Source organism: Euprymna scolopes, unplaced genomic scaffold (assembly GCF_053919585.1).
Source record: "Euprymna scolopes isolate OS-2025 unplaced genomic scaffold, ASM5391958v1 sca350, whole genome shotgun sequence".
Classification (NCBI taxonomy): Eukaryota; Metazoa; Mollusca; class Cephalopoda; order Sepiida; family Sepiolidae; genus Euprymna; species Euprymna scolopes.
Window position 1 is genome coordinate 16,245 of NW_027633381.1, and position 24,974 is coordinate 41,218.

The following is a 24,974-nucleotide window of genomic DNA, read 5'->3' on the forward strand; positions in this document are numbered from 1 at the left end:
AACATTGTATTTTTTTAATCAACCACCATAATATCTAACAAAGAAAGAAAATCTCAACTTGCTTCAATCAGGCAAATGGGGTAGTGACTAAACTTAATGTATATAACGAAAGGTAATATTATGGATATAAACAATACCACTACAGCTTTACAAAAAGCTCTCTCAGAAGCTCAATCTATTGCATTAACTTCAGATAATCAATACATAGAACCCGAGCATTTACTTGCAGGAATGATTAAAGATTCCCAAGGCAATACTTACCAAATATTACAAAGCATACAAGCAGATTTATCTTCACTTTCTCAATCTTTAGAGAAAAAAATTCAAACCTTCCCTAAAGTGTCTGGCAATGATGGAGATATTATGGTCTCAAGACGCTTATCAAAAATATTTAATCTAGCAATTAAACAACAGAATAAATTTTCTGATAGTTATTTATCTGCTGAAATTGTTCTGCTTAGCATGTTACATAGTCATGATGAAATTAACGAGCATTTAAAAAAATTTAATATTCACGCATCATCAGTAGAAAAAGCAATTAAGCAAGCTCGTCATGATAAACCCATCACTGATGCAAATCAAGAAGAAAACCGTGAAGCACTTAAAAAATACACTATCGATCTCACTCAATTAGCTGAGCAAGATAAACTGGATCCTGTCATCGGTCGAGATGAAGAAATTAGACGAGTCATGCAAATCCTACAAAGACGTAGCAAAAACAACCCTGTTCTTATTGGTGAGCCAGGAGTTGGAAAAACAGCAATTGTTGAAGGACTTGCCCAACGTATATTCCATCAAGAAACTCCTGATAGCCTAAAAAACAAACGACTCCTTTCTATAGATCTTGGAGCCATGCTGGCTGGAGCAAAATACCGCGGCGAGTTTGAAGAAAGATTGAAAAATGTTCTCAATGAAATCACTGAATCTGACGGTAATGTTATTCTCTTTATTGATGAGCTACACACTTTAGTTGGTGCAGGTAAAACAGATGGTGCAATGGATGCCGGAAATATGCTCAAACCTGCTTTAGCAAGAGGTGATTTACACTGCATTGGTGCCACAACGCTCGATGAATACCGCCAATATATTGAAAAAGATGCCGCACTAGAGAGACGTTTCCAAAAAACCCTAGTCAAAGAACCTGATATTCAATCTACCATCGCAATATTACGCGGCCTGAAAGAAAAATATGAATTACACCATCGTCTATCCATCACAGATTCTGCTCTCATTAGTGCAGTTGAACTCTCTGCCCGCTACATCAATGATCGTAAATTGCCAGATAAGGCGATTGATTTGATTGATGAAGCCTCAAGTCATCTAAAAATCCAGCTAGATTCTAAGCCAGAGAGTATTGATCGGCTTGATAGAAAATTAATTCAACTTAAAATTGAACAACAAGCACTCAAAAAAGAAACGGATAAAAGCTCAAAAGAACGCTTACAAGAAATCAACAACAAAATTGAACAATTAAGCAAAAAAATGGCTGATTTAGAAGAATTATGGCGTGCTGAAAAGACGGTGATTGAAGGTAGCCAAAATATTAAAAAATCTTTGGAAAAAGCACGCTTCAATTTAGATAAGGCAAAACGAGAAAACAATTATGATCAAGCATCAGAACTTATGTATGGAACTATTCCAAAACTAGAGAAGCAGCTTACTCTTGCACAAAACAATAAGACAAATGAACAAAATCTCCTACTTAAGCAAGCGGTAACAGAAGAAGATATTGCAGAAATTGTTTCACGTAGCACGGGTATTCCAGTACATAAGCTTAATCAAACAGAAAGCAATAAACTTATCCACATGGAGCAACACTTACAAGAAAAAGTCATTGGTCAAGCAAAAGCTATACAAGCACTTAGCCACACTGTACGTCGTTCATATACAGGACTATCTGACCCAAATAAACCCAATGGCTCATTCTTATTTTTAGGTCCAACAGGTGTGGGTAAAACTGAACTCACGAAGGCACTTGCCTATTTTCTATTTGACCATGAAAATATTGTACGTATTGATATGTCTGAATACATGGAGAAATTCTCTACTTCAAGACTAATCGGTGCACCACCAGGATACGTTGGCTATGAAGAAGGTGGAGCACTAACCGAAGCAGTTAGACGCCAACCCTATTCAGTTATCTTGCTTGATGAAGTAGAAAAAGCACATCCAGATGTTTTTAACATTCTTCTACAGGTTCTTGATGAAGGTCGCCTGACGGATGGACAAGGAAGGCTGGTTGACTTTCGTAATACCATTATCATCATGACTTCAAATCTTGGATCAGAGCATTTAGAGAACTATCAAAAAGTAGAAGATGAAGATGCACGAAAAAAAATAATAGATGTAATCAATCAAGAAATCCAACATTTCTTCAGACCAGAGTTCCTCAATCGCATTGATGAAACGATTATTTTTCATCATCTTGATAAGCAAAATTTATATGAGATTACAGTTATACAGCTTAAACAACTGATTAATCGTTTGGCAGAAAAAAATATACAACTACAAATAGATGATAATGTTGTTGAATATGTAGCTGAGCAAGGCTATAATCCCGTGTATGGTGCAAGGCCTCTCAAACGCTCAATACAAAAGTTAATAGAGAATCCTCTTGCTACACTGCTACTAGAAAGAACAAATGAGAAAGAAAAACAGAGCAATGAAAATACCCCACAAACTATTCATGCCTCAATCAATAAAGCTAAGCATATAGCGTTTCAGGTGCAATAAATTTTGGTGGCTCAACTCTAGTTGAGCCTACCTATTTGAGGATGATTAATAGATGGCAAATTTACTCACCACCAAAATCTTTCAGTTTATCACGAAAAGTAATGTGGAAATGGTTAGTTTGATTAGTTTCTATAACAAGAGAAATATTACCACCACTCAAATCAAACCCCCTCCAAGTTTTTCTCTTTTTTGAAAAAGCATGTCGTTTGATAAGCTCTTTTCGATATTGTGTGCGAAATGGATTAGGGATATAAGAAGTTAACGAGTTTATAAGTTCTAGACGTGCCTCATCATTTTGAGTAGCTTTCCGTGCAGCCTCAACGAGTGGGGTAAGAAGAATGGATGGAATATCTGGTATATCTACTTTTTCAGGATTTGACCCAATCATAAGAGGAGAACCTGCAATAAGCTTATCCATCATATAAGTCATATTAATTGAAAGATGATGACCCTCAAAGCGAAACCCCCATCTTCCTTTACCGGGTTTACCAAATATAGCAAGATAATAAAGCTCAGGATTACGATAGTCAGAATACTCACTCCTTTCCCATAAAATTTTCTCACGCTGTAAGATATTTGCAACAAGCTTACTGCCTTCTGAAGAAAGAGCACTATCCAAAAGTTCCCTAGCTTTAGTTCGAGTATCTGTATCCATTGTTCTAAAGGTTAAACCACTACGTACCCCAGGAGTATAACGGATTTTATAGCGATCTTGATTATTAAAGGTTAGGATAGCAAATTTTGCTTCATGCTCAGAAAGAGACTCAATGAAGGTACGAGCTGCATCAGAAGGAGAACGAGCATAGGCTAAATGGGAGTCTAAAGAAAGAACAACTAGAACCAATAAAAATAAACAATGTTTTAAATAGATTAACATACTTTAATTAGACGAAATCTTAAAAAAAAGACTAAGTTTAATTGATTTATTCTTCTCCACGCTTTAAATAGTTTGCATGATAGGCTATATGTTCGCCAATAAATGTGCTAATAAAATGATAGCTATGATCATATCCCTCCTGCATACGTAATTGCAAACTAATATTATTTGTCTCACAAGCTCTTGCTAATGCCTCTGGCTTTAATTGTGCTTGTAAAAATTCATCGGCAGTACCTTGATCAATTAAAATGGTATCAAAGCGATGATTATTTTCAATGAGCGACACTGCATCATAATCTTCCCACACCGTTTTATCATCCCCAAGATAGGTGCTAAAAGCCCTCTGTCCCCAAGGTACAGAACAAGGATTGCATATAGGAGAAAATGCAGATACAGAATGATAGCTCATTGGATTTTTAAGTGCACAAATCAAGGCACCATGCCCACCCATAGAGTGCCCACTAATAGATTTTATTCCTGCTAAAACGGGAAATTGTTTTTCAATTAAATCTGGAAGTTCTTGTACGATATATGTATACATGCGGTAATTCTTATCCCAAGGAGACTCAGTCGCATCAACATAAAACCCTGCCGCAATCCCTATATCATAGCGATCAGGATAATCAGGTATATCTACCCCACGAGGACTGGTATCAGGAATAACTAAAGCAATACCTTGCTCTGATGCATAACGAGCAGCTCCACCTTTAACCCGAAAATTATCATCATTACACGTTAAACCAGAGAGCCAATATAATACAGGAACTTTTTCATTTTTAACATTTTTTGGAAGATAAATGGAAAAAGTCATCTCACAATTACAACTCTCTGAGTGATGACGATAACGCATTAAATCACCATCAAACTCTTTTATACTTTCTAACTTATTCATTATATATTTACTTTTTAAAAAATAATTACAGAGCGAATGCTTTTCCCTTCATGCATTAAATCAAATGCAGTATTAATTTCCTCCAATGGCGTAGAATGTGTCACCATAGAATCTAGCTCAATCTCACCATCAAGATAACGCTCAACATAACCGGGTAATTGAGTACGTCCTTTTACCCCACCAAAGGCAGTGCCTTGCCAACGTCTCCCAGTCACCAACTGAAATGGACGTGTACTAATTTCTTGACCTGCACCAGCCACTCCAATAATGGTTGATACACCCCATCCCATGTGACAACATTCTAAGGCTTCACGCATCACATGCACATTACCAATGCATTCAAATGAGTAATCCACACCTCCACTAGTCATCTCAACAATAGCTTCTGTTGCCGAACCACTCAACTCTTTTGGGTTGACAAAATCGGTTGCACCCAAATCTTTAGCCATTGTAAATTTGTCTGAGTTTACATCCACTGCTATAATACGTCCTGCCTTCGCCATCACAGCACCTTGAATAACTGATAAACCAATTCCCCCTAAACCAAATACAGCAACACTCGCACCTGGCTCAACTTTAGCGGTATTCAGTACAGCTCCAATACCAGTGGTCACCCCACAACCCAATAAACATACTTTATCAAGAGGAGCTTGCTTATTAATTTTTGCCAAAGCAATCTCTGGTACTACCGTGTATTCAGAAAATGTTGAACACCCCATATAGTGATAAATATCTTTACCATCTTTCGAAAAACGACGAGTACCATCGGGCATAAATCCTGTCCATACTGTCGATGCAATGGACTGACAAAGATTAGTTTTTTCCGAAGCACAAAAGCCACACTCACCACACTCAGGAATATACAGAGGAATTACATGGTCGCCAACTTTTAAATCTTTCACATTTGGACCACATTCTACCACTTCACAGCCACCTTCATGACCGAGGATACAGGGAAATACCCCTTCAGGATCTTCACCTGATAAGGTAAACGCATCGGTATGACACACCCCTGAGGCAATAACCTTTAATAACACCTCACCAGATTGTGGTCCAGCTACTTCTACTTCTTCTATTTGTAATGGTTTTTTAGGCTCCCAAGCCACTGCTGCTCGTGCTTTCATTAACGATCTCCTTGAACTGTACTTTCAATAGAATTCTACGAACTAGAGAAAAAATTTACCAACTTCCTCTTTCTAAATTGTAATAAAAAAACTTAAAAAAAAATATTTTTCTTAAAAGGAAATCATTTTTAATAACTAACTACAATTAATCAATAAGCTATAATTATGTTCAAATGCTAATAGTTACGCTGTTGGTGTTCAGATTGCTGTTATGACTTTTACAGATGACTACTTAGCTATATGTTCAAAAAATTCTATGTGGATTTTAAAATCATTTTATTATCACTATCTTTCCTAAGTTTCCCCTCTTATTCAAATAACCTACAACTTGGTGCAGGCGTGGGACTACCCTATGGCGGCATGGGAATGAATGCCCAATATTTAATAAACAAACAAACTCGTTTACTGGCAGGAATTGGAACATATGGAGGATTACGTGGACTGGGTACAGTACTAGGAGCTTCATATTACCCTGATCAACTGGGATTAAAATTTAGTGGCTATTTTGGCTCAAGCATAGGGTATGATTACTTCACATGCAATCAAACCCAAATCTGTAAAGTTAACCACACCATTGCTAATGGTCTCTCAGCTGGAATAGGTTATGATTTATCAAAAGACAGACAATCTGGTTTCGAAATAGAAATACTTTTCAGGATTATTATTGATGAAAACTATAAAATTCGTAGAGAAAATGATTACCAACTATCAAGGATGACTCTATCATTAGGCTATTATTGGAGCCCCTTTAATATAGAGGATTTGGATACAAGTAATTTATTTAATGATTTATTTGATGAAGAGACCTCTGCAAACAACAATACAGCGATGCAAGAAGGCGAGTTTCTATTAATCATACTGCTGCTATTATCTATTTAGAATTAGTCAAAGTATGAGGGTTATCCTTCTTATAACAGAATTATGCTTATCTAAAAATTTAAAAATAGAAAACCTATCAAGACACCTAGCAACAACTTTCAATCACAGGTGCCCCCTCAAAATCTTCTTTGCTAATAATGTGTCCAGTCAAATGTTGTGTATGTTTGCTAAGCAAATGAGCATAGTAAGGTGCAATCTCTTCTGTTTGAGTGAGAGCGCAAGGCTTCTCACCAGGAAAAGCTGAAGCACGCATTCTTGTTGCTACAATACCAGGAAAGAAAGAATTTACTCGAATATTATTGATGTCTTCATTTTCTATTGCTAAAATTTTCATTAAGGTATCACTTGCTGCTTTACTTACAGCATAAGCTCCCCAAAAAGCATCAGGCTGTTGAGCAACACCAGTTGAAGTAAAAATAATTGATGCACTCTCACTTTTTTCTAATAATTCAAAACATGCCTGAGTTAACATAAATGCTGAATTAAGATTAGTTTGCATGACTTTGTACCACTGTTGTGGAGCATATATTTTTATTGGACTTAAATTACCAAGTATTGCCGCATTATGCACTAAGCCATCTAAACGCTGGTATTGTTGTTCTATAACTTTAGCTAATTGTTCATAATCAAGATCGTTCGCACCAGCTAAATTTAACGGATAGATCGCCGGCTCATAATATACGCCTGTATTTTTTTCAATTTCTGTAGACTCTTTAGCAATCAAATCATAGGTGCGTTCTAATTTCCCTACTGTACGCCCAAGTAAAATCACTTGAGCACCACGCCTAGCACAATCTAGAGCAATCTGTTCACCAATTCCAGCACCTGCACCAGTAATAAGGATAACTTTATGATGTAAGGTAATGGTTGAATCAAATAAAATTTTCATTGTTATAAATTATCTTGTATAAACTCTGTCATTTGCTCAGGAGTGTCTATAACTGTATCTGCACCCCAATTTTCAGGTGGATTGCTTTCTTCATGAAAACCAAAACGCAGTGCTACAGCATAACACCCTGCACGCTTGGCTGCCTCTATATCAGTTTGATAATCACCAAAATAAAAGTTCTCTCCTTCTTGGTTATTAGTTAGTTCAATAACTTTGAGCAATCGATCTGGGGCTGGCTTTGATGTATATTCTTCAACCATCTGATCACCAATAATTACTCCCCCCCAATCTGGTAGTAGTTCCTGCATTAATTTTTCACTTAGTGCATAGGACTTATTTGTAGCAATACCATGTGGAATATTATTTTTCTGGAGTTTCAACAATATCTTATCAACACCATTATAAAAATTGCTGTGAATAGCAATATTATCAGAATAATATCGCAAAAATTTCTTCTGAATTATTGGTAATTGTTTATCATCTATTACTTCCGACATCATTTGATACAACATCGCTTTTGAACCTAGTGCCAAAATTTCTCGAAAAGGCCGATTAAAACTAATATTTCCACCAAGGGCAAACTTTGTAGCCGCTAATAAGTCTTTTTCACTATCTATTAGCGTACCATCTAAATCAAAATAAAAACCTACTTTCTTCATACTAAACTGATAAAACGACAAAGATAATTTATTTCTAAACGATTGGGAGATAGCTGAAAACTTTGAGTAAAAGGATTCCAAATAATTCCATTACTATGCGTGAAAGTAAAATCAGCATGACGAGACATCGCTGCTAACTCGCTAGGTTTAATAAACTTTCCATGATGGTGAGTTTCTTTAGGAATCCAGTTTAATATATTTTCAGCCACAATAATTCCAAAAAACCAACTTAACATATTACGATTTAATGTTGAAGCAAAGAAAATACCTTTAGGCTTCAGCAGTTTTTGTACGCTATCTATTACAACTTGTGGATTATCAACATGCTCCAACATCTCAAAGCAACACACTATATCAAAAGCATTAGCTTCTCTGATGGAAAATTCCTCTGCTGTAGAAACAGCATACTGAATAGATAATCCATTTTCTTTACTATGTTGCTCAGCTATAGCTATACTCTTCTCTGATAAATCAATTCCTACCACTTCAGCACCAGCCACGCTCAATGCCTCCGATAAAATACCGCCACCACAACCAACATCCAAAATACGCTTACCCTTTAAATCATCATATGACTTCATAAAAGATAGTCTTAAAGGGTTCACTTGATGCAAAACCTTAAACTTTCCCTCTGCATCCCACCATTCATTGGCAAGGTTATTAAAATGCTTAGTTTCTTTTTCCTGATTACTCATTTTCTTTCTTAATGGATATTTTTGAACTCAAGAAAAAATAAATCCCTAACATAATAAATATAACATTGATACCTAGCATCATGCGATCATTAATAAAAACACTTACAGGATAAAAGAAAAACAGCAAGGGAATAGACATGAAAAATCCACTTAATGCTAATTTCCGATAAGCGGCATACAACATAAAACGCTGTCTAATAAAATCCTTATCATGATTTTTTTGATGAAGTATATGTGGGATTTGTTGTCGTAAAAATGGTAAGTGATGACGCAAATCCTTAACTACAGAGCGAGGAGAAAACTGCTTTTTCACCCAACCTTCTAAAAATGGTTTAGCCGTTTCCCATAAATCTAAATTTGGATACAAATCTCTACCAAGACCTTCAATATTAAATAAAGTTTTTTGTAGTAATAATAGTTGTGGTTGAATTCTCATACCAAACTCCCTTGCAACTTGTAATAAGCGTAATAAATATTCTGCAAATGAAATATCACCAATGGGCTTACCATAAATAGGTTCGCTAACACTACGAAAAGCGGACTCTAAATCACTCACTCTTGAATCAGCCTTAACCCATCCTGATTGAATATGAAGCTCGGCAATACGTCTATAGTCTCGCTCAAAAAAAGCTAATAAATTTTCCGCAATATACAGTTTATCCTGATCAGATAATGCACCAACAATTCCATAGTCAACTGCCTGATATTTTCCATCTTCGCTGACAAAAACATTACCAGGGTGCATATCTGCATGAAAAAGATTATGATCAAATAATTGTTTAAAAAAAATCTTAACACCGTTATCAGCAATTTTCTTTAAGTTAATTCCAGCTGCCATCAATTGTTCAGTTTTATGAATAGGAATACCAAAAATACGCTCTAAAACAAGCACCCTCTCTGCTGTATGACTCCAAATAACCTTAGGGACATAAAGTGTGTTATCACCCTCAAAATTTGCACGAATGTGATTGGCATTAGCTCCCTCACGAAGCATATTTTTTTCATTATTCAATATGTATGCAAACTCATTAACGATTTCAATGGGTCTTAAACGTTCCATTTCTTTTTTTAACCATTTATCTAAAAACTTAGCAATGGCATACATAGAAAGCAAACTCTTTTGCACTAAACTATCAATATCAGGACGCACCACTTTAACCACTACCTGCATACCATCCTTTAATTTAGCTGTATGCACCTGAGCAATTGATGCAGAAGCAATAGGATTGGAGTCAAACTCATCAAACAACTCATTGATTGGTTGACCAAGCTGATTTTCAATTATTTGTACACTCTGCTCACTTGGAAACGCTGGACAAGCATCTCTTAATAAGGCTAGTTCTTCACAAATGTCATAGGGAATAAAATCCTGTCGCACCGATAATGCCTGACCAAGCTTGATATAGTAGGTTCCCATTTCTAATAAAAACTGACGACAGCAATTGCCACGACTCATTTCAGTGCTAACTCGACTTACACTCCAAGTAATAGGGAGAATACGTATGAATACACCTATCCATTTTTTATTTGTAAGCTGTACCAATAGCTCATCTATTCTAAAACGATAGAATAAGCGAATTATACGGATAAGTTGAAAGAACATCATAGATTTTATTTATACTGTATAGCCTGTGATAAAAAACAAACAATAGCTTTTTATAAAATGCTTACTACTTGTCATCATATGAGGGCTGATATGCTACACAAAAGATGCAGCATATTGTGTTTTATAAAAATTCATAATAAAAAAATCAATTAATCTTTATAATGAATTTATTTCATCACGATTGTATGCACGGATATCTTCCTTTATACGAGATATTTTTCGACTGACTTCATTAGCAAACCTGCCAACCATATGAGAGTTAGTCGCTCCAATATATTCTTCTAAAATTGCTTCCCAATCAATGTTAAGCGATTTAAAAAACTGTGAAAAATCTTGCAAAGCTAATGGATTTCCATGCATCTGTAAATTAATACTCACATCGCTATTGTAATTTTTCCATAAATCAAACATTTCTTTAGGCGAAGCATCAATAGTTACTTGACAAGGCCGAGCTCTATCATCAATAATAATTTGCCCATCCTCTACCCTACATACAACCATCAAGCCTAAACCACTCACATTCCAACAAAGACTCCTTCCTTGCATCTTTTGTAATTGCTTCTTTGCACCAAGATCATACTTTAGCACCTTATGAATAGCTGTGTTTAATAACGATAAAAAATCAATCATATTTTACTAACCCTTTACTCCTAAATGAATGGCAACCATACCCTGTAAAAAATTCTCATAATGACATTGCTGAAAACCACTGTGCTGTAACATAGAAAGCAAAGTTTTTTGATTAGGATGCTTACGAATGGATTCTGCAAGGTATTGATAACTATCGGCATCATCAGCAATTATCTTACCTAAAAAAGGCAAAACTGAAAAAGAGTACCAATCATACACTTTAGAAAGTGGTTGGTTTTGTACTTGTGAAAATTCCAATATCAATATTTTTCCATGTGATGATAGTACACGAAACATTTCATCTAATGCTTGCTGCTTATCCGTAACATTTCGCAAACCAAAGCCTATAATCACACGATCAAAATAATTATCAGGATAGGGCAATTGTTCAGCATTAGCAATGGTGTAATCAATCGGAAGATTATATCCTTGATCAATACGCTGAGTACGACCCACACTGACCATCTCATAATTAATATCAGCTAATACAATTTGACTGCCTATCTTAACTTTATCCGCTAACAATAAACTCAAATCTCCTGTCCCACCAGCAAGATCCAAAATTCTAGTGGTATTATTTTGAGGCAAATCCAAAACCTCAATAGCTCGTCTCTTCCAATAACGATGAATTCCCAAAGACATCAAGTCATTCATCAAATCATAATTCTCTGCAACTGAGCTAAATACTTGCCCAACTAATTTTTTTTTCTCTTCTAAAGGAACTTGTCTGTAGCCAAAATGGGTCTCTCCCACATGCTCTTCTATTGATGATTGTGACTTTTCTTGAATCATAGCTCGTATATTACCATCTTCAATTTGCTATGTTTATTGATAGTAAGAGTCTCATATAATTTGATCAATCATTTTGCTTTAGCACACCTTCAAAATATATGAAGCTTGGATATACAAATGATAACTATCTACTTATCACGATAGGTTATTCTACCCTTAGATAAATCGTATGGACTCACTTCTACTCTAACCTTATCCCCATTGAGTATGCGAATGTAATGTTTACGAATTCTACCTGAAATATGGGCTGTTACCGTGTGTCCATTCTCTAACTCAACCTTAAAAACCGTATTAGGTAAGGTTTCAACCACCTTACCCTCTAGTTCAATAATATCTTTAGCCATTTTATATAATTATCATTCTAAATCAATCATGATTTATTTTCATTTAAAACTTGTGCAGAAAACACCACTATATTGTCTTTTATAAACATTCCTACATCTACCTGATCTGTTTGATAGCGATATTGATCACCTAATGCAAATAAATTTTTGTTTGTCTCATTGTAAGGAAATTGAAAAAGGCTATATGCAACACCCGTTTTTCTATCCTTCATTACTATCTGAACACCATCATGATTCTGGAAATTGCACTTTTCATACTTAACTATCTTATATTTATCCGTGTAATTTTTTAATACTGAAACATCTAAAAAATTAAATTTTGACTTCACTACATCAAAAGCAAGATCTTCTTTTTTACGAGCAAAGTCCTTAGCATTAATCTGTAAATAATGATGATCTAAAATCGCTAAAACAAAACCTTCAAGCATTTTTTTATCACGATACTCATTCCACAACAATACAGAAGTTAGAGTAAACATGAGTAGTAAAACGCTCATATAGGGGGTTCTTCTGATCCACCTCGCTCTTTTTTGCCGATACATCAATACATCAAGCTGAGTACCGCTCAAGCCATCAATTTTACTGTATTTTTTTACTAAAAGGCTTTGTAATGTTGCTTCATTCTTTGAATTTTGCATAATTTATCTAAACCGTAATCATTAAGTATTTTTGGAACTTTTGCTTTTCTTTGATTTCCGAACCCCTAATTTTTCTCTTACTCGATAAATTCGTAATGCAACTTTGCTTTTTGAGATCTCCAATTGTTTTCCTATTGCTTCCATCGACATACACTCTACCACATATAGATACATTATCTCGCGTTCTTCAACAGTCATTTTATTCCAAGCTATCTCTAATTCCTGCTCTGTAATCAATTCTTTCTCTAATAAATTAGAATCTGACACCAAATAACCAATACTCTCCTGATTTTCTGGTGTGATAACCTCAAAATCAGGTTTATATTTACGAAAATTATCAATCCAAAGATTTCTAATAATCATACGAATATAAGAAAACTTAGTTCTATAATCTCTAGGCAGTCTTTTAAGGTATTTTTCTAAACTACAATAAAGCAAATCATAGGCTTCTTCTGAATCACTAGCTAAAGTCCTACAGTAGCGAAATAATGAGTCTAACTCCTTTTGATTAAACTCATAGTTTTTCATCATAATTACCAATCAATACATTCTAAATCCAAAACATTACTGAATGATAACTACCTTTTACATTTCCTCTATTCTATATGAATAGATTCACTGTTTTTATAATAATTATCAGTCAATATCTTTCACTCAGCAAAGCACTGAAATGCTAATTTTTTGTAGACAACCTATAAAATACCCTGAAAATCAAAAAACACCACTATACATTTTTCACTACCTTTCAGATTAAAAAATTAACAAACATTAATAAAGAGAATATTCATCAATCACTAAACTCCCTTCTAATACCCAACTAAAACACCTCCTTACGCTTATATTATACCAATTCACCTAACCATAATGTGTATACGTCCAACACCTATTACAAGAATGACCACAATGACTCTTATGCAAAATAAAGAAAAAAAGCGAATAACAACACATTATTATCACAACATTAATTCACTTCGCACTTCCCAATCTTGACACCTCTTTCTTATGATTGGCACTTAACTGAATAAAAGTGCCAAAAACGTTCAATAAGCAACACACTAATCAATGTGCTGTAAAGCACCGGTTCGGTATAATCCGCTTTGGTTAGCCACAAGAAATGCAAAGAGGAAAGTATAAAAATAACATAGACAGCCTTATGTAATCGTTGCCAAAATTTTTTGAGTCTTCTACGCCAACTACGTGTTGAAGTAATGGCTAAGAAAAGTAATAGACAAAAAGCAAACATACCTACAATAATATACTTATTATCAATCACATCATAGTAAATTTCTGTCCAATCAAAATAGAACTCTAAGCCAATGTAAACACTCAAATGAATCAAGGCATAAAAAAAACAAAATAATCCCCATTGACGACGCATACCACGTATCTCAACAATAGGAATATAACGAGTTAGAGGAGCAACAAATAGAGTTAAAAAAAGAAAAAACAGTGTCCAATGACCACTAATATGAATCAGATCTTCAATCACATTCGCACTTAGCAAGTCATACCACCATCCCACGCACAAATAAATCGCCGGACACAATGCCAGAAAAAAACTAAACCAACGAAATAAAGTCAATGTTCAATAACATTTTAGTGGTGCTTTTTTAAATCCATTCCTTTATACAAATCAGCAACCTCGGCCTCATAGCCATTAAACATCAGTGTATCTCGCTTACGGAATTCACCAATACGACGTTCTTTATTTTGCCTCCATCTTGGATGATGCACCCTAGGATTAACATTAGAATAAAAACCATATTCATTAGGCGAGGCTCTTGTCCAAGATGAAATAGGCATAGTGCTTGTCAATGTAATTTTTTGAATAGATTTTATACTCTTATAACCATACTTCCAAGGTACAACTAGTCGAATAGGTGCTCCATTTTGATTCAATAATGACTTGCCATAAATCCCTGTTGCCATGAATGTCAGTGGATGCATAGCTTCATCTATCCTCAATCCCTCTGTATAGGGCCAATTTAATACTGCCTTACGCTGACCAAGAAGATTTTTAGGGTTAAAAATTGTGGTAAATTTAACATACTTAGCTTCATTTTTAGGATCAAATTTTTGTAATAACTTACTAAGTTCAAAACCTTGCCAAGGAATCACCATCGACCAACGCTCAACACACCGCATGCGATAAATTCTTTCTTCCGAAGAAATTTTCAGAATATCTTCAATGGAAATTCTCCCTGGTTTATTAACCAAACCGCTAACTTCAATACTCCACGGCTCTGTTTTTAGCCAATCTGCATTTTTGCTGGGATCAGATTTAGAAGTACCTAACTCGTAAAAATTATTATAGGTAGTAATATCTTTATAATCGGTAAGTTCATCAGATAATTTCTTCTCACTTAAGTTTACTCCCGCATTCGCATTTACCCAAAAAGGAAGCATTAAAGATGAAAAAGACAGACTTGATGAGGCAACGCTGATAAACTGACGACGATTGATGAAGTTTTTTTCTGAGGTAATTTCAGAAGGGGGAATTCTATCTTTGTACAAAACAATACTCCTTGTAATATTAAAACGATAGTTAAATAGATTATTTAAACAAAGAGAAGCATTATAAAGTTGATTTATCTACTTTATTTTTTATATACATCTTAAGACAGTAGCAAATTAATTTCTTATCCTATTTTTACAGAACATGAATACAATTATTACAGACTCCTACCAAGAAATTAACCTTGTGTAATATCTCAACTATCTAACTTGAAGATATTTTTACCTGTAAAAAAAGAAGATTCACACTTTTACTAAATTTCTTGTTTTTTGAGTATCGTGATGGATTAACGAAACAAAAAAAAAACAATACTTAAAATCCAGCACCAAAGTTCAAGGTGATAGATTGATTTTCTCCAAGCTTATGCAACTGTAATCCTACATTAGCAACTCCAAAAACCCCTAACCTGCCTCCTAGCACTGCTTCAAACTCTTGTTCTTTCACCTTATCCAAAGTAAAAGAAAGATCATTGGGAGTAAAAGTTCCTTGCGAGACACCTAGATTTGCATAAGCGGTAAAGAATAAAAACCCTTTGGAAATACCTACATTATAAGCAATAGCATTGCTAGTTAATGTGTCAATACCATTTAAACTTGAGTAAGCTACGTTCAATGCTAATGCCGGCAACAACGTACTTCCATCTAAAATATTGTATTTCAGTTTATATCCAGTAATGCTCGCACCATCAAAAAGAGGCGTATAGGTTGCTGCTAAGCCAAACGAATAAATATCCACTTGGGCATAAAGACGTGGCAACGGTATAGAGGTAGCATCAAAACCTATTTCTTTCATTGATTCATGCGATTGTAAATTAATTTGTGAGACATTCGCTCCAAGCTCAAAACCTAGAGGAATAATTCCAGATCGAGATAAGGCAGGCTGAGAGTCTTGATATGCAATCATAGCATGAACATTCTTGCCAATGGCTTTAAATTTATTTTGCACATCTCCCGTTAATTTCGATAGAATGATATCATTATCTCCAGCGTAAGCAACAGGTGAAAGCACACCAATGATGAGAGATGAAATTAATATATTAAGTTTTTTAAGCGTATTTTTTTTCATAATTACAAGATAGGGTAGGTTTGTTATCAACTAAGTACCATTTATAAGTACTATTATATACTTGTATACACTTAGGTGAATATATTTAAGGTATTTTCCAACGTATTAATACAGTGTAATATATGATGTAACAAATACATACCATACTTGACTAGTTGAAATCAAATAGACTACTCTCTAATATTCAACTATTCAAACAAAAAAACCAACATTCATTATTAAGGAATAACTCTGTCCACTTATAAATAGCAAACCCAGAGTAAAAACTACATTTATGTGTTATCTATTTGCAGGGCTTGTTAGCTAATGAGAAACTTTAATAGCACCTTTTATGAGTAATACACTAATGAGTAGATAAGAGACAACAATCGCAATAAAAATACTCAATGCATTAAGTGTTAGCAAGCAAACTAACATCCATATAGCTGAATAAAAAAATTGAAAAAGCATGTTTTTTCTGCTTCGACAAGACGCATGCATCAAACAAGCTAACACCCCTGCCATAAGGACTAATACATAATTAGGCAAAGTCAATTTAAAATCTAATAATACCAACAAACCGCCAAAAATAGTAATAAATTGAAACAGATATCCTTGATGCCATCGTGCATTTAATCGTAACAAATTAGGTTTCGAAGTCAATTCCAAATAACGTTCTAACTGCCATATTAAATGATTTTTCATCCACAAAGACAACACTCCACCACTCATCACACCAATGGCAATTTGTAATGGCAATGAGGATGCCTCAACTGTAACATAATTTTCGATAAACCCTTTCCAAACATAAGCAAAAATAAAGACATTTGCCCCAATAATCATATAAGAAAGCACACTCATAGATAGTCGTTTTTTTGCATTAGGTTTAATAAATTTAGGCATAGAATACTGATCACGAGCCAATAAAAAAAGACCTAAAAGGTTAAAACCCATGGTGACTAAAATGAAAGTTATGGTAATTTCAGGCATATAACATATAAAAAGAATTAGATGATTATTTCTATGATTTATTTTGATAAAAAATGAATTTATCCATTAACAACACTATCGCAAAACATAAAATATAGGCTATAGAGAATCCAATATTATTGAATGAGAAATGATGAGTTAAACTGGATTAGCGATATTAATAAACTCATGCTCAAGAGAAAATTTTTCCGCTAAATGTTCACCTAAAGCACGGACGCCAAAAACCTCAGTTGCATGATGGCCACAAGCAAAATATTCAATACTCATCTCTCTTGCAATATGTGTTGTTTGCTCAGATATTTCACCACTCATAAATACATCCGCACCTAAGTCTATTGCTTTTTCAATATAACCTTGTGCACCGCCACTGCACCAAGCAAGACGAGAGACTTGCTTATTTCCTCCAGAAATATGCAAAGACTCACGATTAAGGCATTGAGCTAATTGCTCTCGCAGATCTCCTACATTAATCGGTTGACTTAACTCACAAAAAAATATAAGTGGATCAATATCACTGGGATATCCCTCCCACCCCATTGCTTGACCCCACAATGCATTATTACCATAGTGAGTATGTAGATCTAAAGGAAGATGATAGGCAATGAGATTAATATTATGTCTCATCAGTTGGCGAATTCGATCGCCTTTCATACCTACTAAACAAGGATTTTCATTTTTCCAAAAGTAACCGTGATGCGTAAGAATGGCATCAGCATTATTATCAACTGCATAGGAAATGAGTTGCTGATTTGCCGTAACACCACTAATAATTTTGTGAATAATCGGGTTGCCTTCAATTTGTAACCCATTTGGACAGTAGTCTGCTATTTTATCAATAGCAAGTAAGGAGTTTGTATAGCTAATTAACTCTTTCGCATCCATACACTCTATTGAGAATCATCAATGCTATCTTGCTCCTGTTCATCCACCTCATCAAATTGAATTCTTGCCACATCTACCAATTTTTCAGAATGCTTACCTTTTTCTTGCAAGCGAATCAATCGTACACCCTGCGTACTACGATGGGAAGAAGCAATCTCTGAACAACGAATGCGAACCATTGTACCACTACTAGAAATCAGCATAACCTCATCATTATCATCAACTAACAAGGATGAAATAACTCGACCATTACGCTCACTCGGTTCAATAGACTTCATTCCCTTGCCGCCTCTGCCTTTAATCTTATAATGCACTAATTCACTGCGTTTACCATAACCATTTTCAGTCATAGTCAGCACTTGTGCTGTCGAATCAGCTTGGCAAATAATCATTGCCAAAGCTTCCTCTTTACTGGCAACACGAATACCCATTACACCACGAGCTGTACGACCAACTGAACGCACATTGCTTTCATTAAAATGATTAACTTTCCCGTCACTGGTAAACAACATAATTGACTGGCTTCCATCTGTCAGTCCTGCTTCAATCATGCTATCATTATCATCTAAAGTTAATGCAATGATACCATTTGCTCTTGGGCGTGAAAATTGCTCTAAACTGGTTTTTTTCACAATACCTTTTTTTGTTGCCATGAAAATAAATTTTGTCTCATCATACTCTTTCACTGGCAACACTGCTGTCACAACCTCTTCATCTTCTAAAGGCAACAAATTAATGATAGGTTTGCCACGTGCTTGACGACTGGCATTAGGAATTTCATAAACTTTCTTCCAAAACACTCGACCTCTTGAGGTAAAACAAAGTAACGTATTATGTGAATGCGTTACAAATAAGCCTTTAATTAAATCATCTTCCTTAATATTGGTTGCTGAGCGTCCAACACCACCACGACGTTGTGCAGAATATTCATCTAATGGCTGCGATTTAATATATCCTTCACGAGACAATGTTACCACTCTCTCTTCTTTTGGAATTAAATCCTCAACAGTTAAATTCAAATATTCTTTGTTTACCTTTGTTAAGCGCTCATTACCATATTGCTCACGTACAGCCACTAATTCATCTTGAATGACAATCAGTAATCTTTCTTTTCTTCTAAGAATATCAAGAAAATCAAAAATCTTATCAACCAACTCTTTATATTCGCTAATAATTTTTTCTTGCTCCAATCCAGTTAAACGATTCAATCGCAAGTCTAAAATAGCCTGTGCTTGTGTATCAGACAAACGATAACTATTAGCATCTTCCTGCATACCAAACTGAACATCCAACCATTCAGGCCGCACTTGCTCCACTTCATCACTAATCATTTGCTTGACTAGGCTTGCATTCCAATTCTTATTTAAAAGAAAATCTTTTGCCTGCTGCGGTGTAGAAGAGGAACGAATAATTTGAATCATCTCATCAATATTGCCAAGTGCCACAGATAAACCTTCTAAAATATGTGCTCGATCACGAGCCTTTGACAAATCATATAACGTACGTCGTGTCACCACTTCAGCACGATGACTTAAAAACGCCTCTAAAATTTGTTTAATATTAAGTAATTGTGGACGCCCATCAATTAATGCCACCATATTAATGCCATAAGATACTTGTAATGCTGTTTGCTTATACAAATGATTCAACACTACTTCTGGTACTTCTCCACGCTTAAGCTCAATCACCACACGCATACCAGCCTTATCACTTTCATCCCGTAAGCCACTAATACCACCAATTTTTTTATCCTTAACTAACTCAGCAATTCGCTCAATTAAACGAGCTTTATTTACTTGATAAGGGAGTTGGGTAACAATAATACAATTTTGTCCCGTTTCTGTTTCTTCAAAATGAGATATTGAACGAATTTGAATGGATCCACGCCCCGTTTCATAGGCCTGACGAATCCCATCTAATCCATTAATTTCAGCAGCAGTTGGAAAATCTGGTCCCTGTATATGCTGCATAATTTCATCAACAGTAATATTAGAATTATTAGATAATGCCAATGTCGCATTAATCACCTCACTAAGATTATGAGGTGGAATATTAGTTGCCATACCAACGGCAATACCGCTTGAGCCATTCACTAATAAATTTGGTACCCGTGTAGGCAAAACTAACGGCTCATGCTCAGACTCATCATAGTTAGGCATAAAGTCGACAGTATCTTTGTCTAAATCTGCCAATAATTCTTGTGCAATACGTGCCATTCTTACTTCTGTATAACGCATTGCTGCTGGTGCATCGCCATCTATTGAACCAAAATTCCCCTGGCCATCAATTAAAATCTCACGCATTGAAAAATCTTGAGCCATACGCACCAATGCATCATAAACTGCTGTATCGCCATGTGGATGATATTTACCAATGACATCACCAACAACCCTTGCAGATTTCTTATAGGCAGCTGAGGCGGTATTATTCAAACTTGCATCGCAAATAACACTCGTCGATGCACAGGCTTTAAACCATCACGAACATCGGGTAAGGCACGCCCGACAATAACACTCATCGCGTAATCCAAATACGAGGTGCGCATTTCATCTTCTAGCGAAGAAGAGATGATTGATTTAGCTATTTCATTCATAAAAAATAATAGGAATATTGCTATACTTTTTTATTTAACAATCTTTTATATTTAACAATCTTTTATTTACGTTTGCTCCATGCCTGATAAACTTCAGGACTCCATTTGCTCTGAACAAAAGAAATGACCGCTTCGATTTCCTCATTAGAGAGTGTATTTGCAAAGCTAGGCATACTCCCCCCCATAGCAATACTACCCTTACGAATGGTTCTTCTTAATGCACTCATCGGATGATGCCAAGCATGTCCTTTACCATTTAATGGTGGAGGTGGGTACTTTCCATTAGCAAGTTTCTTGCGCCAATTAACATTACCTTGTGCATATTTTCCATGACATGCTGCACAATTATTTGCAAATAAAACACTACCCTTTTTAACCTGAGATTCGGTATACCACCTACCATCTACCGTAGGCTCTGCATCCTCAAAAAAGGAACATGCTGAGAGACCACCTGCTAAAATAAACCCTATAAAAAAAAATTCTCTTATACATACATACTTATCAATCATCTATGTAAAAATATCAATCCCTCTAGAATTTATAACTTCTTCAACTGCAAATACGAGCATTTCAAACAACGCCAAAAATATCTATAATCGCATCATGCTCCGTTACAAGCTTCTTGTCTTATTCTCTACGTAAAATATTACGAGCAAACCATTCTGCCCAACGATTTACATAAAACTTTTCTCTATTTCTCTGTAATCATAGACACTCTCAGTCCACTCTTCAAAAGAAATATGGGGATTTTCTTTTTGATAGTCTAACCAAAACTTAAAAAAACAAATCTAACACCCCTGTAGACCAAAATGCTAAATGACCATAATACCACTTCAATGCATTCGCTTGATGATAATGTTGCTTTAATACAAACATACGGTAAAGCGTGCTCATCATACCCGCTCGATCCGCTCCTGATTTACAATGCATGAGAATAGGATAATCTGCTTCAGCAAAAATTCTTCGACACTCGAGCATTTCATGTGGTTTCATCAAGCTACTTGAACTAATTGAGAAGTCGACAAGTTTAATGCCATGTTTGGCACATTGCTCTTTCTCAACAACATAAAAAACCATTCTTCTCACTACCACCTCTTAAATTAATAATCGTCCTGATACCTAATCGCTTCATTCTTCTAAAATGAAACGGTAAGGGATGCGAAGAACGATAGACTCCCTCTTCCACTTTATAAAAATTATTGTAGAGCAGACGCACAATACCGTGATCCTTAAACAATAAATGTAACCACATCACAAACCTTGATAGAGGGGTATCAAAAGGCTTTTTATTCATGATTCTTAATTCGTTTTGATGAGGATAGCAAATTCATCCTCATGCATCACATAAATGAACGTGTAAAAATGGCTCCGGATGTTGGATTCGAACCAACGACCAATTGATTAACAGTCAACTGCTCTACCACTGAGCTAATCCGGAGTATTGTATTTTTGAATACAGAAAACCAACTTATCCTCAAACGACAATGTAAATGTAAAAGGAGCTAATCCTCCGCTGATAATGTATCAATTATAATACATCTTTATTACTTTATCTGCCACATTCCACATTAATTAGATGTATCCGAAGTAAAAAAACGATACAGAGATTTGCTTGACTCAAAGTGATTTTTTCTGTGATTTTAGTCGCCATTTTAAGGGGAAAATGCTCTCGCAATGCTACAACACAACGTTGACTTAACTCTGATGGAATAAAATCTAACTCTTCAGCATTACTCAATTGCTCCTGCCAACCTTCAACAACTAATGCAAACTCACCTTTTATATGCCACGAAGACTCTGATAACCACGCTATAATATCCTTCGCATTTCCTACTATGACCTTTTCATTTATTTTAGTTATCTCTTTCACTAGACTCATCTTCCTACTATCCCCATAAATGGACAATAACATCATTCATCTCAGATAACACTCGATGTGCTGATAAATAGTAAAATTACCGAATGCGTTAATTTTTTCATACTGTGACAACATACCTTGCCTTTTCCCTTGTTTGCTTGGTAAATAACCAACAAATTGAAACTCATTTGTCGGTTGCCCACTTAAGCACAACGCAGCAATGACTGCACAAGGTCCCGGCAGAATGCTCACCTCTATATCCAATCTATGACATTCTCTTACTAACTTATAACCTGGATCTTGAATCATAGGTGTTCCAGCATCACAAACCATCATCCATTTTTCACCAGCAACTAAACGAGTCGTCACTTTATTAAGCATGAGAGTTTCATTATGTTGATGAAAGGATTCCAAATGTGGATTAATCCCAAGATGAGAAAATAATTTTTTTGAATGCCGTGTATCTTCACAAAGTACTCCTGACACTTGATTTGCTATATCACAAAAACGCTTACTTACATCATCAAGATTTCCTATCGGAGTTGCTGCAATGTATAATTTACCTGATGGTTTATCCAACATATTTCTAATTAATTTACATGAAAAAAACCTACATTTCCTCCCTAAAAATCATCCTAACCATACTCATTATTCCATGGTTAGTTGCTTGTCTACCTCAAAAACCAATTAAACCTGAAAAAGGAAGAATTCCTCAAAAAGAACAAACTATCAGCCTGTTACAAAACTCATCTGAAGATGAAAAAGAAATCATTATTGACAATGAGATTCTTGATGTCATTGATCGCACAACCTTTGATTTTAATAATGATTCTTCAAATTCACTAAAAGGCTCAACCAAAACTCTCAAATCTCTAAACAGCCATCACCCGATCACAATCACCTCAAACACCAAAATTGCCATCCTTATTCCATTATCTGGTGATTTAAAAAACATTGGACCTGACCTTACAAAAAGGCATAATCCAAGAATATTTTAACTTATCTAATAAGCCTGCAGCCATTTCTTTCTATGACTCCAATACTCTAGAAATAAACAAGCTCTATCACCAGCTCATTGAACAGCAACACACAATCATTATAGGTCCATTAATCCCCGAACGAATCAATAAAAATTGGTTTACTCCTCACAAGTAACCAATATTGTGCTCAATCATCAACAACACGCCTCTCCTTATGTATACTCTTTTAACTTCAAAGAATATAACAATGCCGAAATCAAACAAATAACTGACCGTATAAAAAACAAACACCATCATAATATTCTTTTGCTCACAGAGGGAAATATATCAGGTGAAATGTTTGCTGATAATTTTTCAAAAAATGGTTTGAAAAAGGAAAAAACATCAATAAAGTTCTTTATCTATCAAAGAATTTTAATGAAAATGCAAAAAAAATCCGTCGCTACCTTACTACACAACCTCAACTCAATCGCTACCAATACGATAGTAGCAACAGCATCTCTATTAGCACCGATATAAAAGACAAATTTCCCTTTATTCGCCAAGATATAGATGCTATTGCCATCTCAATTGACACTAATAATGCCCGTCTTCTCAATCCTCTGATGAAGGCAATAGGAGGACCTAAGCCACCGATTTATTCATCATCTCTATTGACCAAATCCAGTGATTTCAAACTTATCAAAGAACACGAACTTAACTCCATTGAGTATCTTGACTCATCTTGGAAATATGTTCAGCATTCCCCCAATTTTTTACTTGCTCTAACCAGCGATGCCCTGCGCATTGGACTGAATGCTCAAACGTATACATCTTTCATATACACCGGACTCACTGGTAATTACACCATCACACCTTCCACAGGAATGAAGCGAACTCAAAACTGGTATCAATTTCAAAGAGGACGTGCGATTGCTCTCAAAAAAATCATCAACTAAATCACCCGTGTCTAACCATGGGTATACTTAATATATTTAATAAACATGAACAGTTCGCTCTCAAATATCTCAAACAGCAAGGACTCAAGCTAATCACACAAAACTATCTCTCAAGATACGGAGAAATTGACTTAATCATGAGCGAGCAAGAATACCTTGTTTTTATTGAAGTTCGCTACCGAAAACAGGCAAACTATGGTGATGCCTTAGAAAGCGTTACCACAAGTAAACAAAAAAAAATTTCACACACCGCACAATATTTTTTGCTTGAATATCCACAATGGGAAGCATCTCCAATGAGATTTGATATATTCTCTATTACTGGAGATAACATAAACTGGGTAAAAAACGCATTTTAATTATCAAAAAACTTATGCAACACACCACTTTTGAATTTATTCAACATTCACAAGATC

The 24,974-nt window shown here is 35.2% G+C and overlaps 9 protein-coding genes, 1 non-coding gene and 1 pseudogene across 10 annotated transcripts; 1 reads left to right on the forward strand and 10 right to left on the reverse strand.

Moving 5' to 3' along the window:
• Positions 1–120: 120 nt before the first annotated feature.
• Positions 121–2,733, forward strand: LOC145274327 (chaperone protein ClpB-like). The gene has a single exon (XM_080127406.1). The coding sequence runs from the start codon at positions 121–123 to the stop codon at positions 2,731–2,733; it is 2,613 nt and encodes an 870-aa protein (XP_079983532.1).
• A 923-nt stretch (positions 2,734–3,656) lies between these two features.
• On the reverse strand, positions 3,657–4,421 carry LOC145274329 (S-formylglutathione hydrolase FrmB pseudogene; annotated as a pseudogene).
• Positions 4,422–4,516: 95 nt separating this feature from the next.
• On the reverse strand, positions 4,517–5,626 carry LOC145274321 (S-(hydroxymethyl)glutathione dehydrogenase-like). Its single transcript, XM_080127402.1, has one exon. The coding sequence runs from the start codon at positions 5,624–5,626 to the stop codon at positions 4,517–4,519; it is 1,110 nt and encodes a 369-aa protein (XP_079983528.1).
• A 964-nt stretch (positions 5,627–6,590) lies between these two features.
• On the reverse strand, positions 6,591–7,394 carry LOC145274330 (putative oxidoreductase YciK). Its single transcript, XM_080127407.1, has one exon. It carries the CDS (start codon positions 7,392–7,394, stop codon positions 6,591–6,593), a length of 804 nt encoding a protein of 267 aa, XP_079983533.1.
• A 2-nt stretch (positions 7,395–7,396) lies between these two features.
• LOC145274331 (N-acetylmuramic acid 6-phosphate phosphatase-like) lies at positions 7,397–8,053 on the reverse strand. The gene has a single exon (XM_080127408.1). It carries the CDS (start codon positions 8,051–8,053, stop codon positions 7,397–7,399), a length of 657 nt encoding a protein of 218 aa, XP_079983534.1.
• A 2,937-nt stretch (positions 8,054–10,990) lies between these two features.
• Positions 10,991–11,776, reverse strand: LOC145274332 (ubiquinone/menaquinone biosynthesis C-methyltransferase UbiE-like). Its single transcript, XM_080127409.1, has one exon. It carries the CDS (start codon positions 11,774–11,776, stop codon positions 10,991–10,993), a length of 786 nt encoding a protein of 261 aa, XP_079983535.1.
• A 2,578-nt stretch (positions 11,777–14,354) lies between these two features.
• On the reverse strand, positions 14,355–15,164 carry LOC145274333 (protein-methionine-sulfoxide reductase catalytic subunit MsrP-like). The gene has a single exon (XM_080127410.1). The coding sequence runs from the start codon at positions 15,162–15,164 to the stop codon at positions 14,355–14,357; it is 810 nt and encodes a 269-aa protein (XP_079983536.1).
• A 2,281-nt stretch (positions 15,165–17,445) lies between these two features.
• LOC145274334 (GTP cyclohydrolase 1 type 2 homolog) lies at positions 17,446–18,189 on the reverse strand. The gene has a single exon (XM_080127411.1). It carries the CDS (start codon positions 18,187–18,189, stop codon positions 17,446–17,448), a length of 744 nt encoding a protein of 247 aa, XP_079983537.1.
• A 5-nt stretch (positions 18,190–18,194) lies between these two features.
• LOC145274336 (DNA gyrase subunit A-like) lies at positions 18,195–20,510 on the reverse strand. The gene has a single exon (XM_080127412.1). The coding sequence runs from the start codon at positions 20,508–20,510 to the stop codon at positions 18,195–18,197; it is 2,316 nt and encodes a 771-aa protein (XP_079983538.1).
• A 107-nt stretch (positions 20,511–20,617) lies between these two features.
• LOC145274337 (ribosomal RNA small subunit methyltransferase I-like) lies at positions 20,618–23,222 on the reverse strand. Its single transcript, XM_080127413.1, has 2 exons — positions 22,778–23,222; positions 20,618–20,742 (listed from the first exon to the last, which is right to left on the reverse strand). The coding sequence occupies exons 1-2, from the start codon at positions 23,220–23,222 to the stop codon at positions 20,618–20,620; spliced, it is 570 nt and encodes a 189-aa protein (XP_079983539.1).
• Trnan-guu (transfer RNA asparagine (anticodon GUU)) lies at positions 22,149–22,220 on the reverse strand. Its single transcript has one exon. It is a non-coding gene; the product is annotated as a tRNA-Asn (tRNA).
• Positions 23,223–24,974: the final 1,752 nt, after the last annotated feature.

Excerpts from the sequence above, each read along its gene's own strand:
- LOC145274330 (XM_080127407.1), bottom strand. The coding sequence starts at position 7,394 with ATGAAAATTTTATTTGATTCAACCATTACCTTACATCATAAAGTTATC.
- LOC145274334 (XM_080127411.1), bottom strand. The coding sequence starts at position 18,189 with ATGGATGCGAAAGAGTTAATTAGCTATACAAACTCCTTACTTGCTATT.
- LOC145274336 (XM_080127412.1), bottom strand. The coding sequence starts at position 20,510 with ATGGCTCAAGATTTTTCAATGCGTGAGATTTTAATTGATGGCCAGGGG.
- LOC145274327 (XM_080127406.1), top strand. The coding sequence starts at position 121 with ATGGATATAAACAATACCACTACAGCTTTACAAAAAGCTCTCTCAGAA.
- LOC145274331 (XM_080127408.1), bottom strand. The coding sequence starts at position 8,053 with ATGAAGAAAGTAGGTTTTTATTTTGATTTAGATGGTACGCTAATAGAT.
- LOC145274332 (XM_080127409.1), bottom strand. The coding sequence starts at position 11,776 with ATGATTCAAGAAAAGTCACAATCATCAATAGAAGAGCATGTGGGAGAG.
- LOC145274333 (XM_080127410.1), bottom strand. The coding sequence starts at position 15,164 with ATGCTTCCTTTTTGGGTAAATGCGAATGCGGGAGTAAACTTAAGTGAG.
- LOC145274337 (XM_080127413.1), bottom strand. The coding sequence starts at position 23,222 with ATGTTGGATAAACCATCAGGTAAATTATACATTGCAGCAACTCCGATA. Across the intron at positions 20,743-22,777 it reads CAAACAAGGGAAAAGGCAAG|AAGATGAAATGCGCACCTCG; the intron begins GTATGTTGTCAC and ends CTTCTTCGCTAG.
- LOC145274321 (XM_080127402.1), bottom strand. The coding sequence starts at position 5,626 with ATGAAAGCACGAGCAGCAGTGGCTTGGGAGCCTAAAAAACCATTACAA.